Consider the following 17,886-nt stretch of genomic DNA (forward strand, 5'->3'; position numbering starts at 1 on the left):
CCAAAAGCATTTCACATCCAGTAATTACTTCTTGAAATGTAGTCACTGCTTTGTTGGCAACATGGTTGCCAATTATATGGAATTACATACATATTACAATATGGAAACAGGCATTCGACCTAGATTTATCCTTCTATGCTGCAACCGCTTATTTAGCCTATTGTTAACAGTTGGTAAGGTCTCTGTTTCAGTCAGTAACTTCGCTACTGCATTCCACAGCTTCATAGGCCTCAGTGCAAACAGGTTTCTCTGTCCAAAATCTCAAGTTTATTCTTCTATCAATGCCCCCCACCTCATTCTCGTCCTCTCAATCACTAGGTACAATCTGTTTCGATCAGCCTGTCTCTTTCCCTTCGTGGTTTTAAATACCTCTGTCAACTCACCTGTTAATCTCCTTTGTTCTAATGAAAACAGCCCCAATTTTTCAAGTCTTAAGATTTCTTTTCCCTTGTACCAAGTAATATTTTAATGACTATATGCAATAGCCTCTCTTTCTTCAACATCCTTGCTATAGTGGAGTCCAAAACTGCAAGCATTATGCCAATTGCAGTCAAGATTTTGTATGGATTTACCTTAGGATATCAACTTTTATATTCTGTTCCTCTTGCTTTAAAATTCAGTGTTTAGCTCGCCTTTTCAACTTCAGTGTCTTATAAACCCCAAACTCTTCTGTTATTCCACATCTATCAGCCTTCCCCCATTAAAAGTATAATTACCCTTTTTTTATAAAACCAAACCAAACCACTTCACATTTACTGACATATCTTTGCCCATTCCATCATCTTGCTAATAACCCCCATCAGCTTTCTTTGCTCCTAAAATTATTTACTATGCTTCTTAATTAAGTTTTATCGGCATATTTGGATAGCGCTCTATCCAAATCATTGATGTTTGCAGTGAAGGGAAGCAGACCTTGTTGGATATAGTTACTTACTTCCAACCACTCTGGAAAAACTCTGTTTTCTCCCTTCTAATTAGCTTTTAATCCAATTTTCTATCCTTCTAATTTGCATCTAGTTTTCTATTCATTTTAGGTATTTAATTTAAGCTTTAACAATTCCAAACATTTCCCTAGATGTTAAACTAATTGGCCTGCAGTTACCCAGGTTAGCTCTACCTCTGTTTTTGAAAATGTATATTGCGTTGGCCATAGTCCATCCATACTTAAATAAAATCGCTAGAGCCTCCGCTATTTCTTCCCCCATATCCCTCCGGAATGTTAGATGCGTCTGATCAGGTTCTAGTGCTTTGTCTCATGTAGTTTAGCTAATGTCTCTAATACTTCCACTTATTATACTATCCCTCAGATCACTTTTAACCAATTCAAAATTTTTACCCTCCACAGCAGCCTTCTGTTTTGTAAACACTACTGTGAAGCACCTGTTCTGTATCCTCACCAATTTCTGTTTATCCTCTACTCATATACTGTCCTCTTCTCTGGAGACTCATTTATTATCAGTGCACTTTTTATTGAAATATTTCTAGAATAATTTATTTTGTTTATTTTTGAAATTCTCTGCTCATTCTCCATCTTTGCTTTCCTAACCTCCTTTATTTTCTCGTCTCTTATTTTTATTATACCTATAGGCTCCAAATGCCTTGCTCTTTAATTTTAGTTTTTCTACCTCCTTCCACAGCATCCTGAAACTTGGCGTAACTTTTTTAATGGTGCCTATTTATTTGCCTTTGTAGTCTTTTTAAGAATATTCCATTGCTGATGAACGAATTCTCTTTTTCCACCATACCTCAATTAGCTCCCTCCATTCTGGTGTCCTTGTTTTTGATACCAACTTTTTCTCTTTGAACCTTCAACCTCTATGTTGTGCACAAAACAAAGTTTCAAACATCAAGAAAGAAAATTACGCTTTAAACTGTTTTCTATGGTGTTGCTTAGGACACTCTTTAAAGTGACTTGGGATCCACCTGAAAATGCAGATGAAGCTTCAGTTTAGTGTCTATTCCAAAACATTACACCTACAAAAATGTAGTACTCCTTCAGTACTGTAGAGTCATAGTTATACAGCACAGAAACAGGCCCTTCGGCCCACCGTGTCCGTGCCAGCCATCAAGCACCTATCTATTTTGATCCCATTTTTCAGCACTTGGCCCGAAGCCTCGTATGCTATGGCGTTTCAAGTGCTCGTCTAAATATTTAATGTTGTACAAAATTATCAACCAATATTATGATGTGCGCAAGAGTTTACAACATGGGGATGGTCATTCAACTCACTCTAAATCATCCATCCTGAAAGATCCCCAAGTCCATTTACCCTTCATTGCAGCATCCAGTTGTTTCTTGAAATCCTGTTTCCAGAAAACACTCTTTAGTAGTGAGTGGTTAGGATCTGGAATGCACTGCCTGCTACAGTGGTGGAGCAAGATTCATTTGTGGCCTTCAAAGGGAAATTAGATGAGCACCTGGAGATTAAAAAAAAAAGTGCAGGGTTACGGGGAAAGGGTGGAGGAGTGGGATGAGCTGAATTGCTTTTAGAGAGCTGGCACAGACCTAATGGGTGGAATGGCCACCTTCTGGGCTATAATTGTTCTGATTTTATCGATGCTAAGTAAGTACGTGAATTACCTACTTGCAGATGTGGAAGGTTGTGGCTATCTTTCTTCCATTAAAAATGGCCCATCTCTCTGAGAAATATTGTGTTATTGTGAAATATTGTGTGATATTCTACATTCCAGAGTGTTGAAAGAGGTAGTTATGGAGATCGTGGATGCATTGGTGATCATCTTGCAAAATTCTATAGATTCTGGAGCGGTTCCTGCAGATTGGAACGTAGAAAATGTAACCCCACTATTTAACAAGGGAGGGAGAGAGAAAACAAGGAATTACAAATCTGTTGGCCTTCTATCAGTCATTTGGGAAAATGCTAGAATCTATTCTGAAGGATGTGATAAATGGACACTTGGATAATCATGATCTGATTGGGCATAGTCAACATGGATTTATGAATGGGAAATTATATTTGACGCACCTGTTGGAGTTTTTTGAGGATGTTACTAATGGAATTGATGAGAGTCAATGGACATGGTATACTTGGATTTTCAGAAGGCTTTTGATAAAGTCCCCCACAGGAGGTTGGTTAGCAAAGTTAAAGCACATGGGGTGGAAGGTAATATACTGGCATGGATTAAGGATTGGTTAATGGGCAGAAAGCAGAGAGTAGGAATAAATGGGTCATTCTCACGTTGGCAGGCTGTGACCAGTGGGGTAACGCAGGATCAGTGCTTGGGTTCCAGCTGTTCACAATATACATCAATGATTTGGATGTGGGGGCCAAATGTAATATTTGCAAGTCCGTGGATGAGACAAAACTAGGTGGGAAGATGTGTTGTGAGGAAGATGCAAAGCGGCTTCAAGGGGATTTGGACAGACTTGGTGAGTGGGCAAGAACGCGGCAGATGGAATATAATGTGGAAAAATGTGAGGTTATCCACTTTGGTAGGAGAAATACATGTGCAGAGTATTTCTTAAATGGTAATAGATTAGGAAGCGTAGATGTACAAAAGGACCTGGGAGTCCTTGTCAATAAGTCACTGAAAGCTAACATGCAGGTGCAGCAAGCAATTAAGAAGGCAAATGGTATGTTAGCCTTTATTAAAAGAGGATTTGAGTACAGGAGTAATGAAGTCTTGCTTCAATTGTATAGAACCTTGGTTAGACCACACCTGGAGTAGTGTGTGCAGTTTTGGTCCCCTTACCTTAGGAAGGATATTATTGCCATAGAGAGAGTACAACAACGGTTCAACAGACTTGTTCCCAGGATGGTGGGACTGTCCTATGAAGAGAGATTTGGGAAACTGGGCATGAATTCTCCAGAGTTTCGAAGAATGAGAGGTGATTTCATTGAAACCTACAAAATATTGAAAGGGATCGACAGGGTAGATGCAGGTAAGATGTTTCCCCTGGTAGGGGAGTCTAGAACCAGGAGACACACTTTCAAAATAAGGGGGAAGAAGCTACTTAGGACAGAGATGAGGAGAAACGTCTTTACTCAGAGGCTTGTGAATCTTTGGAATTCTCTACCCCAGAGGGCTGTGGAAGCTCAGTCATTGAGTATGTTTAAAGCAGAGATTGACAGATCTCTAAATACCAATGACATAAATGGATATGAGGATAGCGTGGGAAAAAGGCATTGAAGTGGATGATCAGCCAAGATCATATTGAATGGCGGGGCAGGCTGAATGGCCTACTCCTGCTCCTATATTCCTATACTTAGCTGAGAAACTGCAAAGTGGCGAAAGTGTTATTAGAAAATAGCTCTGTTTTAAGAGTGAGGGATGCCCTCTTTCAGTGAGGTTATCCGCCATGGTGTGATATAATTTTCTGGAGTTTTAATTTGCCATTGGTAAAAGCATAACTGTTGGTTAGGATATAAAGCACAGCAACAGGCTTTCATGCTTCACTCAAACCTCCTACTGTTTTTTCTCATAACATAACCCTCGTGCTGTCTAGCCTCTCCTTAAATGCGTCCATACTGTTTGCATCAACCACTCCTTGTGGTAGCGTGTTCCACAATCTCACCACTCTCTGGGTAAGTTTCTTCTGAATTTCCTATTTGATTTCTTGGTGACGGTCTTTATTGGCCTCTAGTTTTGTTCTCTGCAGGTAAAACATCCTCTATGTCTAATCTAACAAAGCCTTTCATAATTTTTAAAGACCTCTATTAGTTCTCTTTTCAAGAGAAATGCGATTCAGTCTGTTCATCCTTTCCGGATTGATATATCTGACATTACTTGTATCATCCTTGAAAATCGTTTTTTGCACCCTCTCCAGTGCCTCTTTTTAAAATAATATGACAACCAGAATTGTCCTCAGTACCCCAGATGTGCTCTGACCAAGGTTCAGTACAAGTTTAGCATAACTTTTTTTTTGCTTTTCAATTCTGTCACTTTAGAAATAAACGCTAGTGCTTGGTTTGCTTTTTTAAAAGACTTGTTAACCTGCGTCGTGACTTTGATTTTCTGTATTCGTCCTCCCACATCCCTTTGCTCCTGTACCCTATTAAGATTTTTATTTTTTAAGTAATATGCGTCACCTTATTTTTCTAACCAAAATACAATACTTCACGTTTATATGATAAAATTCATTTGCCAATTTATATTCCCATTCTGCAAATTTTTTTAATATCATCATTGTTGCGGTCCTCCTCAGTATTGACTTCCGCCGCCTCCCCGCCCCCCCCCCCCCCCCCCAAAATTTGGTGGCATCTGCAAATTTAGAAATTGTGTTTGATTCCAAAGTCTAAATCGTTCATATAAATTATGATAAGTGGTTCCAGCGCTGACCATTGTGGAACACCACAACACACTTTCTGCCAGTCTGAATAACTACCCTTTACCTCTGGTCTCTGCTTTCTGTCTTGAAGCCAACTAGCTATCCATTCTGCTACTTGTCCCTGACTCCACATTCTGTCTTTATTCATTCGTCTGTTATGTTGTACCTTATCCAAGGCCTTTTGAAAATCTAGATAAATTACATCAACAACAACTTGTATTTATATAGCACCTTTAACATAATAAAACATCCAAGGTACTTCACAGGAGCATTATAAAACATATGACTGAGTTCACATAAGGAAATATTGGGTCAGATGATCAAAAGTTTGGTCAAAGAGGTAGGATTTAAGGTTTGTCTTAGAGGAGGAAAGCAAGGTTGGGGCGGAGAGGTGTAAGGAGGGTATTATAGAGCTTAGGGCCTCGGCAACTGAGGGCACGGCCTCCAAAGGTGGAGCATTTAAAATCGGGGATGCTCAAGAACCCAGAATTAGGAGTGCAAATATCTTGAAGGGTTGTGGAGCTGGAGATTGTGGAGATAGGAAGGGGTGAGGCCATGGATGGATTTGAAAACAAGGATTAGAATTTTAAAATGGTAGAAAAAAACAGAAAGACAGAGTATTTCTTAAATGGTGAGAGGTTGGGAAGTGTTGATGCCCAAAGGGACCTTGTTTATGAGTCACTACAAGCTAGCATGCAGGTGCAGCGAGCAAGTAGGAAGGCAAATGGTATGGTGGCCTTCATCGCAAGAGGTTTTGAGTACAGGAGTAAAGAAGTCTTGCTGAAATTGTATAGAGCTTTGGTGAGACTACAGCTGGCGTGTCGTGCACAGTTTTGGTCGTCTCACCTAGGGAAGGATATACTTGCCGTAGAGGAAGTACAACAGAGGTTCACCAGACTAATTCCTGGGATGGCGGGCTCGTCTTATGAGGAGAGATTGAGGAAACTGGGTCTGTATTCTCTAGAGTTTTGGAGAATGAGAGGTGATCTCCTTGAAACTTACAAAGTTCGTACAAGGCCTGACAGGGTGGATGTAGATGGGATGCTTCCAGGGTACATAGTCTCAGAATAAGACTGAGATGAGGAGGAATTTCTTCACTCATAGGGTGGTGAATCTTTGGAATTCTCTACCCAAAAGGGCTGTGGAAGCTCAGTCATTGAGCATGTTCAAGGCAGAAATCGATAGATATCTGGATCTAATGACATCAAGGGATATTGGGATAGTGTGGGAAAGTGGCATTAAGGTAGATGATCAGCCATGATCTAATTGAATGGTAGAGTAGTCTCGACAGGCTGAATGGCTTACTCCTGCTCATGTGTTCTTATAATCAAGGCATTGATTTACTGGGAGCCAATATAGGTCAGCGAGCACAGGGTGATCGGTGAACAGGACTTGGTTTGAGTTAAGACACGGACAGCAGAGTTTTGGATGGCCAAGTTTACGTTTGCTACAAAGTGGGAGACCAGCCAGGAGTATGTTGGAATAGTCAAGTCTAGAGGTAACAGAGGCATGAATGAGGCTTTCAGCAGCGGATGAGGTGAGAAAGGGACAAAGTCAGATGATATGGACGTGAAAATGGGCCGTCTGATGGTACAAATATGTGGTTGGAAGCTCATCTCTGGATCAAATGTGGCACCTTTGTTACGAACAGACTAGTTTAATATCAGACTTGTCACAATGGATTCAGAAGCTCGGGATTGGAGTTTGGAGCAGGGACTGAAAACAATGGCATCAGTCTTCGCAGTGTTTAATTGAAGGAAACTTCTGTTCATCCAGTACTGGAAGTCAGATAAGCAGTCTGATAATTTAACAGTGGTGTTGAGGTAGAGCTGGATTTCACCAGCGTATATGTGAAAACTAACGCTGCTTTAGGATGAAGTTGCCGAGCAGCAGCATGTAGATGAAAAATAGGAGGGAGTCAAGGATAGATCCAGAGGTAACAGTGCAGGAGCAGGGAGAAAAGGCATTGCAAGTGATACTCGAGCTACATTTAGAAAAATAGGAATGGAACTAGGTGAGAGCAGTCCCACCCAGTTGAACAGCAGTGGACCGGCATTGGAGGAAGCTGGTGTGATCAGCCGTGGCGAAGGCTGCAAACAGGTCAAGAAGGCTGAGGAGCGAAAGTTTACCTTTGTCACAGTTACATAGGATGTCATTTGTGACTTTGTTAGATGTTTTGGTACTGTGGCAAGGGCAGAAACCTGATAGGGATTCCAACATGGAATTCCGGGAAAGATGGGAATGAATTTGGAAGGCAGCAGCACATTCAAGGACTTTGGAGAGGAAAGGGAGGTTGGAGATGAGATAGTTGTTTGCAAGGGCATTGGGGTCGATTGTTTTTTTTGAGGAGGACGTGATGACGGTAGATTTAAGAGAGAGGGACAATACCTAAAGAGAGAGAACCATTAACATTATTGGCTAACATGGGACCAGGAGGGGAAGTTGGGTGGTCATCCTTGTCTACTCTCTTTGCTACCTCTTCAAAAATTCAGTGAGGTTGGTCAAGGAAAATTTTTCCTTTTGAAATCAATGCTGACTTCATTTTTTTTATTCTCCCCTTTGATGGTAGGAAAAATAATGGAATCCCTACTAATGTTAAGCTGACTGTTCTATAGTTCTTTGGCCATGTTCTATCTTCCTTCTTAAATATAGGTATAACGTTAGCTAGCGCCAGTCTTCTGACACTACACCTTTCTTTAACAAAGTATTAAAAATGTGTAATAAAAACAAAAAGTGCTTGAAATACTCAGGTCTGGCAGCATCTTTGGCGAGAGAAACAGAGTTAACATTTCAGTTCTGATGAAAGGTCACAGACGTGAAACGTTAACTCTGCTTCTCTCTCCACAGATACTGCTTGCGATGCTGAGTATTTCCAGCACTTTGTTTTTATTTAATTTTTCCAGCATCTGCAGTATTTTGCTTTTATTAAAAATGTGTAGTAGTGCCTCTACTTTTCTTTCCCATTTTAAAATGTGTGGATGTAATCTATCCAGACCAGGGGTTTTAACCTCTAAGTTTGATTAGTTTATTTAATATGCCACACCTTTTTATTTTAAAATGCAGTTACCTCATTTCTAATCTCATCATCTGAGGTCATGGCCACCTGCCCTGATAAATACTGAAACAAAGTAATTATTTATTTGTCATTTCTTTGTCGTTGCCTGTCGTATTATCTTGTGCATCATTAAGTGGCGCTATTCCCATCATAACTTCCCTTTCTTTAGTTATGTGCCTGTAAAATGTTTTGCAATTTTGTTTTATGTTCCTTGATAGTGCATGAAGATGGAATTAGACTGGGTAGCTCTTTATCAACCGGCATGGACACGATGGGCTGAAAGGTCTATTTCTGTGTCATAAGTTTTTTGTGATTTCAATGATTAAATTTCTTGGTTCCTCTTTTGTTCATTATTGTTTTTATGACTTCTCTTCTAATGTCTTTGTATACTCCCTGTTCATGATGTCCCCTGCTGTCCATGTACTTAATGTATGTCTCTTTTATTGCCCTCAATTTTTTCCGTTATGGCTTTATTCATCCATGGTGACTCATTAATGTTTAGCTTGATCTTGTTTTTTTAGCAGAATATATTTTTCTTGGACTCTGCACACCATTTTAAATGTTTCCCATTGCTGTTTTACATCATTTGTTGCCAATATTGTCCATTTTGTTTTCCCAAATTCTATTCTCAGCTGTGCAAAATTGGCTTTTCTCCAATCTATTACTCTGGTCTTCGGCATTAAGTCCTTTTAAATTATTTTCTTAAAGCGTATAATATTGTTGTCGCTATTGCCTAGACGTTTCCCCTACTTTTACTTTTTTATTCGTGGGATGTGGGCATCACTTGCAAGGCCAGCCTTTATTCACCAACCATAATTACCCTTGAGAAGGTGCTAGTGAGCTGCCTTCTTGCACCACTGCACTCCATATGGTGTAGGTACATCTACAGTGCTGTTAGAGAGGGAGTTCCAGGATTTTGACCCAGTGACAGTGAAGGAATGGCAATATAGTTCCAAGTCAGGATGTTGTGTGACTTGCAGGTGGTAGTGTTTCTGGGTGCCTGCTGCACTTGTTTTTCGAGGTGGCAAAAGCCATGAGTTTGAAAGGTGTTGTCGAAGGAGTTTCTACAGTGCATCTTGTAGATGTTTGAACACTGCAGCCATGTTGCACCCATGGTGGAGGGAGTGAATGTTTAAGATGTTGGATGGAGTGCCAATCAAGTGAGCTGCTTTGTCCTGGATGGTGTCGAGCTTCTTGAGTGTTGTTGGAGCTACACTCATCCAGGCAAGTGGGGAGTATTCCATCACATTCCTGATTTGTGCCTTGTAGATGGTGGACAAGCTTTGGGGAGTTAGAAGGTGAGATACTAACTGCAGAATTCCTAACCTCTGACCTGCTCTTATCGTCACAGTATTTAAGTGGCTGGTCCAGTTATGTTTCTGGTTAAAAGTGTCCCCAGAATGTTGTTGATGGGGGATTCTGTGGTGGTAATGCCATTGAATGTCATGGGGGGATGGTTAGATTCTCTCTTGTTGGAGATGATCATTGCCTGGCACTTGTGCGGCGCAGGTGTTTCATGCCACTTATCAGCCCAAGCCTGAATGTTGTCCAGGTTTTGCTGCATGCAGTCATGGACTGCTTCATTATCTGAGAAGTTGTGTATGGTACTAAATACTGTGCAATCATTAGGGAACATCCCCACTTCTGACCTTTATGATGGAAGGATGGTCATTGACGCAGCTGAAGATGATTGGCCTCCAACAGCAACAACCATCTTCCTTTTGTGTTAAGTATGATTCCAGCCAGTGGAGAGTTCCCTCTTATTCCCATTGACTTAAATTTTACTACGGCTCCTTGATTCCACACTTGGTCAAATGCTGCCTTAATGTCAAGGGCAGTCAATTTTACCTTGCCTCTCTTCAGCTCTTTTGTCCATGTTTGGACCAAGGCGGTAATGAGGTCTGGAGCCAAATTACTTTGCTGTTTTGAGAGTAAAATAATGGGGCATTAATTAGCTGGATTGGATTTGTGCTGCTTTTTATGGACAGGACATACCTGGGCAATTTTTCACATTGTCAGGTAGATGCCAGTGTTGTAGCTGTACTCGAACAGCTTGACTAGAGGCGCAGCTATTTCTGGAGCACAAGTCTTCAGCACCTCAGCAGATGTTGTTAGGGCCCATAGCCTTTTCGTGGAGTGGATCAAATTGGCTGAAGACTGGCATCTGTGATGGTGGCACTTCAGTAGGAGGCTGAGATGGATAATCCTCTTGGCACTTCTGGCTGAAGATGGTTGCAAACACTTCAGCCTTGACTTTTGCGCTAACATGCTGGGCTCCCCCATCATTGAGGGTGGGGATGTTCATTCAGCCGCCGCCTCCTATGAGTTTAATTGTCCACTATATTCACGACAGGATGTGGCAGGACTACAGAGCTTTGATATGGTCAGCTCTGGCTCATTCCCCGTTACTAGATCCAGTAGTGAATCCTCCCTTGGTGAGCTTCTTGCATATTGGGTTAGAAAGGAGTCATTGCCTTTGATTAGGCAGTTACAGTTTGTCAAGTTTACCGGAAGTTCAGAAGTCATTACAAACTACTTGATTGTGGGATGCTTCTTTCCAGTTCAAAAGCTGTGAGGCTTTCTCTTTCATTCATTCTGTTTATCATATTTTAAAATTTCATTGTACTTGGAATATTTGTTTAATATGCAATTCTCGGTCTAAAATTGACATGCTGCACTGCTGCTTCGGTTGTCAGGGTCTGGTGGGTCCGACTCCAGGGTTTTATTTGAATTTTTATTCAATTTTATTCTGCTTTCCCTCGTACAGTTGTAATATTTCTCAGTCTGAATTCATCTTCCGGGGGTGTTCGTGTGGCTTCTGGGTCAGTGCATCTGACTTCAGAGCTGCTGAAGTGAATTTTAATTTCCTGATCCCAGTGCTCTGCCCACGGAGAACTTGCCAAATTTGGCACAGCTCTTCTTCTATCCGTCCCCTCTGATTTGCTCCTGGCCACCTGCAAAGGAAAGGATTTTTCTATGCAAGATGAACTTAAAAGTACTGCAGCCTTGTGCCAAATTCCAGGAATCCACCAGGATTGGAGAAAATTTTTCCAACTATTAAAACTAGACTACCCATAAGTAGTCTACTTTAATTTTAAACCAGTAAATATGGAACTTTGTTACTCGACAGATAATCTTTAAAAAATATACTTTGCATGTAGGTAGGTAAAAACTTCTGAATTTCAATCTTTGGTGTATTGTCATTTTCTGATGATTATAAGGGGATTGACTGAATTTGCTTAAGTGGAAGGGATTTGTTTTGAGGGACTTGAAATACAATAAGCACTTCAAAATGGTTAGTTCCACTTGAGCCAAACCTTTCACTCTGTGCAGAGAAAATCACCAGACTTTTTCCCAGATCAGTAGGATTTCGGAGATGAAAAGCTTTAAACATTTTTGAGATATTTGTCTTAGTTTCGATGTCTAGTCTATACATTAGAGGAAAATCTATATCATATTTCTGTTTCTATTTACCTTTAATTTTTTTTTTATTGAAAAAAGTTTCTTTATGCACCAATATAAATTGGGACTAGTCAAAAGAACCCCAACTGTTATTTGTTCCCAGAGAGGGTACCCACTTGAGTTGCTAATTAATGAGCATAAAAAACAGAGTGGATAGTGCATGGGTTCATAGTCATATAGCATAGAAGGCGGCCATTCAGCCCATTGCATCTGTGTTAGTTCTTTGTAAGAGCTGTCCAATTAGTCTCGCTCTTCTGTACTTTCCCTATAACCTTTGCAAGTAAACATCCAAATTTTTTGAAAGTTACTAATGATTCTGCTCCACCGCCCTTTTAGGCATTGAATTCCAAATCATAACAAATAGTTATTTTACAAGTTATCTTGAATCTGTGTCCTCTGATTACCAATGCTCCTAGAAACAGTTTCTCCTTATTTACTTTATCAAAACTCCTCATAATCTTGAACACTTCTATTAAATCTCCTGGTAATCTTCTCTGCTGTAAGGAGAACAGTCCCAGTTTCACTAATCTCTCCATTATTGAAGTTCCCTATCCCTCCTTTCATTTTAGTAAATCACCTCTGTATGGCTTTGTCGTCATAAAGTGTGGCGCCCAGAATTGGACATGCTATTCCAGCTGAGACCTAACCAGTGATTTATCAAGGTTTAGCAGTTGGTTGGCACACTGCCTTCCACCCCAAGGGGCAAATTCAATCCAGATTGATCAAGCAAAATTTATCGATCACCCCAGAATGCCGGTAATTTGAAACTAAGTTGGTAGCCTTACTTGGAGGTCAAAGGATGATCATTGTACAAAATAAAAATTTTGGAAACTTGGTGAACTGGGCTAGCAAACTGTTCTTTTGTCATCTTGGTTTGAATGCAAGCCAGACTGATGGGATGAAAGTCTCTTCTCAGTTCGCCATTGGTGGCCATGCTTTCAGTTGCCACGGCCCTAAGCTCTGAAATTCCCTCCCTAAATCTTTCTACCTCTGTTTCCTTCTCGCTCCTTAAAACCTACCTCTGATCAAGCTGCCGTAATATCTGCTTATGTGGCTCTCTGTCAAAGTTTGTTAATTCACCTGTGAAGTCCCTTTCGATGCTTTACTACATTAAAGGCAAGTTGTCATTCTCTGATTGTTGTGACAAGGTATCATCAATTTAAGATTATCATTGAATGTTAGGAGAAATTTCTTTACACTGTTGTTACACTTTACACTGAGCATGGAATGCTTTGCTGTAGAGATCATTGCATTTTTTTAGTGAAATCATGATAAATATTTGAAGCCGAGGGAAATTAAGTCCTGTAGAGAGAGAGCAGGGTCATGGCGTTCATTTTGAATTGCTCTAACAAAGGACCAGCACAGCCACAATGGGTTGAATGGTGGCTGCCTATTCCACAGACTTCTACAGATCTTGCATGAAAACAGTCTGGGCAGTCTCTCTTTGATTCTTATTCAACACAAAATTAGGCATAATTTTTAATGATTACTTGGAAAAACGGTAAATGGAAGGTAAGTGTAGTGAAATGGCAAATGCACACTGGCTCCATTACAGCAACACACAGCTGTCATGCACCTTTTACTAGAGCAAATGTGCTTTGTCAAAAGGAGGATGGAGAGGGTCACTGAGCAGGTCTTAGAAAAAGTATGAGATGCAGCAACGATGTGGTTTGAGGTTGTGAGGAGGCTTTTGAAGGTGGGGGACAGTTTAGAAAAGAATTATACAATGCAAGGTTGTGAAGACTAAAGGCTGTATCCTCTATAGGAGGTGGGTATATAGGTTGGAGTTGGAAAAGTAGTGGTGTGAACTGAGACACCAGGCTGGATGAAACTGCAGATGTAAGGAGGGAATTGTAGACTGAATAAAATTTAGCACCACAGTTAACAGCACAGACTGGGGATTGAATGTGGGATTACTTTTAGACTGCATTGCACTCACTGTGCAGCACTTTAGACATTGGGAGAGTTGCAAGGACTGATTTTATTTTTTAAAAATCATTTGTAAACACTGAAGAATTTTCCACAAATGTGTGCCTGCAGTGAATAATCTGTATCGTTGTCTTGGTATGATTACGTACAATGCTCATCATTGTGACACCTACATTCACAAAGGCCACCATATTACTGCTTGTGTGTCCAAATGTTTGCTGGATGGTCATCTTTATAATCCCTGGTGCTTTCATTCAGTCTTTTTCTTCTTTACTGCCGTACCAAAACAGCCAGTGTGTTGTGCTGATGTTTGCAATATATGGTGTTCCACCATGCTTTGAAAAGCAGGAAGGAACACCCAAATGGGAAAATTCAAAATTACGATAAACATTCCTCTCATTTAAATAATGGGTTATTTGTGGCATTATTTTTCAAGAATAGTTTGTTTTATATCGTACTTAAGCTGTTTTTTCTGTTTGAAAATTTCCACTTAAAAGTATAGTTGTTTTGAAGTGACTTAAACAAATTCTTGTATAGCTTAACCAGTTTTTTCCCCTAATATTCCAGGGCACAGGAGAAAACAGGACACCAGTACTTATCTTTTGGTAAGTACAATATTTGACACTGTCCAGCTTCTCCTTTTATCTTTATTCGTACAGAACTTGTTTGAGTTAGTAACCTACCTTCACTAGCCTATAGCTATCCTGTCTGAGGAGTTTATGTGGAAACAATGACTGAACGCCCAAGAATACCTTTTGTGAAAGGCTGCGTTTTCTAGTGGTTGTGTTGACAGGTGGCGCAGTTCTTGCAAATGCGCAAATGCAGCTTCATGCACTGAAACGTCACTATCTGCAATGTCTCAGGCAGCTGCCAGAAGTAAAAGTGGCGCTGTTCAATTTATCACAAATGAAAACCAAATGAAACCCAAATAGCCAGTGCTGCGATCGCCGCCTTCATCCCACCCCCATCAATACCCCGCTCCCTCCTGCCATCATGCTTCTCTTCGCCACTGCCTCCCTCACCCGTCTGTTCGCCACTTCTCCCTACTCAGCTACTCGCTCCCTGCATCGCCAGCTGCCGGCCTTGCCGCTTCCTCCCTTATTCTGCTCTCTGCTTCCTCCAACTTCCTCCCGCTCGCAGTCTCCCTCCCCTTCCCTGCTTATCTTGTCACTCTCTCTCTCTCCCCCGCTTTCCCTGTGTGGGGAAGAAAGACGGCGATCGCGGGGAGCAGAGGGGTGGAAGCGGTGTGGCCACGAGCAAGTGATCCAAAGGTAGGTGGGGTGGTGAAGTGCGGAGTGAGCAGCCAAGGGGGAGAAGTGGCGAGGCCTGGAACGAGCGGCTGACGGGGGGTGGGGTGTGGTGGTGAAGTGGAGAACGAGTGGCCGAGGGGGGAGAAGTGGTGAGGCAGGGATCGAGCAGGCGTTGCAGTACACGAATGACGTTTTTGTGCACACGAGCAAATTAGTTCAGGCAAGCTGGGTGCTGACGTGGGCTGCGCATGCGCAGCACCATACTGAAAGCAAGAGTCCGTTCTGCCTATGTGCGAAGCTGGGAGCGCTCTGACATCAACACTGGGCTGCGTTGTCCGGAGTCACTTTGTTTGTGAAATGCTTTCTCTTAACTGATGGCTGACGATGCTTTTTGTCTGTTAATTAACTGAACTTTTGAGTTATCATTTCAGTTAATTTTAGAATCTTGAGCACAAAGGTAACTTTGAAATCTTTCGTGTTGGTAGGGCGTGGTAGGTGGCCAGGATGCTGGGAGGCAGGTGGGTGTGTGGGGTGCGTGTACTGTTAGTATAATAGATATTATATTGGGACTTATGTAATGGGACACCACAGTAGCATAGAGTGCTAAGATGTGGGATTGTTTTTACCATTTCCATTGAACACTAGATTGTTGACCATAGTGGTGGTACTGGAGATGTTCAGCAGAGATTGGGTTTTTCCATCTGGAGTGAAAAAGAATTAGAGGAAGAGCCAACCAAACAATGCGTGCTTCTGTTCTGGTGGCTGGTCACAGAAAACATTAGCAGAGGCCAGCCAATGGGTTGCTCATCTGCACTTTTGTGTGTTGCATTGTGAAGCTGAGACATGGAGAGAAAATGTTTTTTTGAATCTAAAATGAATACTGTTACTATTGATGAATGCTTGGATTTTTTGAGCATCATAATTCACTTTTCTAATCAAGAAACCAAGTATCATTCCGTAGTTACGGATTGAAGATTCCTGGGGATTATCTCTCCATTTTAAGGTTTCAGGAGAACTAACCATTCTTTTCCACTCGCATACTATGTCAGTAATGTTGGTCAGGAGCCACAAGTGGTCCACCTCCTCGCCCCCCCACCTCCCCCTCAAATCTACCACTCCACGTATCTCACGTCTTCGGTTCACTGATCAGCTCTAGAATGATGCTGAAGCAGGAATGTTTGTGGAGAGACAGAGAGAGAGTGAGAAAGCCCAAAGATGTACTTTTTAAAATTGAATTGCTTTATCATTGGTTTGTGTATGTGACCTAAGAACAGGTTGCTGCTTGGGATTGTCAGCTTTGATAAAATATTAGTGAATATATACAGCATGAGTCATTACACTATTAAATTAGCGATTAGAGTTGAGGGAAATAAACTTTCAAGGCTATGGGGATAGTGTGGGGGAAATGGGACTGACCAGATTAATCTACAGAAAGCCGACATGGACTCGATGGGCTGAATGGCCTCCTTTCCTGCTGTATTGACTCTCGCTGTTGGGGAGCTAAACAGAGATCCGGTACCAGACCTGTTGAATTGCCAGGAAAACTGAAGCATGCTCACCACTAGGCAAGGTAAAACATCTGTCTTTGACCAGTCTACCAGAGTTACCATATTTGTTGTATCACATGATGCATTTTTTCTGGAAAAAGTCACCTAAAATTGCTGTGTGCCTTATGGTCTGAAGGTTACACCATCACACAGATCATTAGCATGTGTTTCGGAGTGACATACAGTGATGACGGTATGGGTAATTTTTTTGTGGGTTTTTTTTTGTAAAAATATGATGTGAATGGGTGTAAAACAAATAAGGATTCAAACTGGAAGTGGTAAAGAATGCCAAAGAGTGCAGAAATAGTGAGGCTGAAAGATATTTTGGACCTCCTCCAAACAAGCAAATGATACAGGAATGGAAGAAGCAAGAGGAAGAAATAGTGAAAATAGAGAAGAGCACGTGCACTTTTAATGGGCATGCTGCAAAATGGCTACAGTTGGAAGAGGTGAAAAATTGGAGAACAGATCACAGGAGAAATGGAATTTCTGTATCTACCAAAATGATTGCATGGGAAGCAAGAGGAGTAGCAATAGCAAACGGCGTTACTTTGGGGGGAGCAACATCTTGGTATTACAGATTTATGAAAAGACACAGGCTAAGCATGCATGCAAGAACCAGGAAAGCGCAGAAGATGCCAGCCGTATACGAAGCAAAGATATTTGAATTTTGCAGGTTTGTGATTAATGCAAGGAAAAGGTGTTTTGAACTTGGACAGATAGGCAATATGGACAAAGTTCACCTAACTTTTGATCCATCGAACAAGACTGTGGACATTAAAGACACTGAAAAAACACAATAAAAATGTCTGGCAATGAGAAGATCCAGTACATTGTCGTTTTGGCATATTGTTCTGATGGCAGAAAACTGCCGCCATCACTAATCTTTGAGCAAAAGCAGCACCAAAGGTTGAAATTTCACATGTTCATATTCATCCTAAGGAATGAATGAAGAAGAGATGAAATTGTGGCTGGAGAAAGTGTGTGGTTGAAGCATCCAGATGGCCTTTTTTAAAAAAACAAGGCCCTGTAACTGTGTGACCAGTTTCGGGTACATATAACTGAGGCTGCGAAAAGGAGGGTTGGGAATTGAAGGCGCAGCTAGCTGTGATTCCCAGCGAACTTACTAGCTAGTTACAGCCCCTGAACGTTTTGATAAACATGCCATTTAAAGAATTCATGCGTGAAGAGTGGACTGAATGGATGGAGGCTCCGTGTCACGACCTGACCTCAACAGGCGAATGAAGGGGCCACCATTTCACAGGTGTGCGAGCGGCTGAAAATTATCCATCATCCTGTCCTACAGACCCAAATTGGCTGCTTGTCACTCATCAAAACAAATTTAAAATTCTCATC

The 17,886-nt window shown here is 41.3% G+C and overlaps 1 protein-coding gene across 6 annotated transcripts in view; it reads left to right on the forward strand.

The window, feature by feature from the left end:
- The window catches only part of slc30a6 (solute carrier family 30 member 6), a 153,560-nt gene that overhangs the window by 1,466 nt on the left and 134,208 nt on the right, over positions 1-17,886 (forward strand). For all 6 annotated transcript variants that reach the window (XR_010976275.1, XM_068045317.1, XM_068045318.1 and 3 more), the window contains exon 2: positions 14,301-14,338. Coding sequence is in view for 5 of the 6 variants with exons in the window: in XM_068045317.1 (XP_067901418.1) it covers positions 14,301-14,338 (38 nt within the window). In the remaining variant the exon portion in view is untranslated. The remainder of the gene's footprint in view (positions 1-14,300; positions 14,339-17,886) is intronic.

This window comes from Heterodontus francisci, chromosome 13 (assembly GCF_036365525.1).
Source record: "Heterodontus francisci isolate sHetFra1 chromosome 13, sHetFra1.hap1, whole genome shotgun sequence".
NCBI lineage: Eukaryota > Metazoa > Chordata > Chondrichthyes > Heterodontiformes > Heterodontidae > Heterodontus > Heterodontus francisci.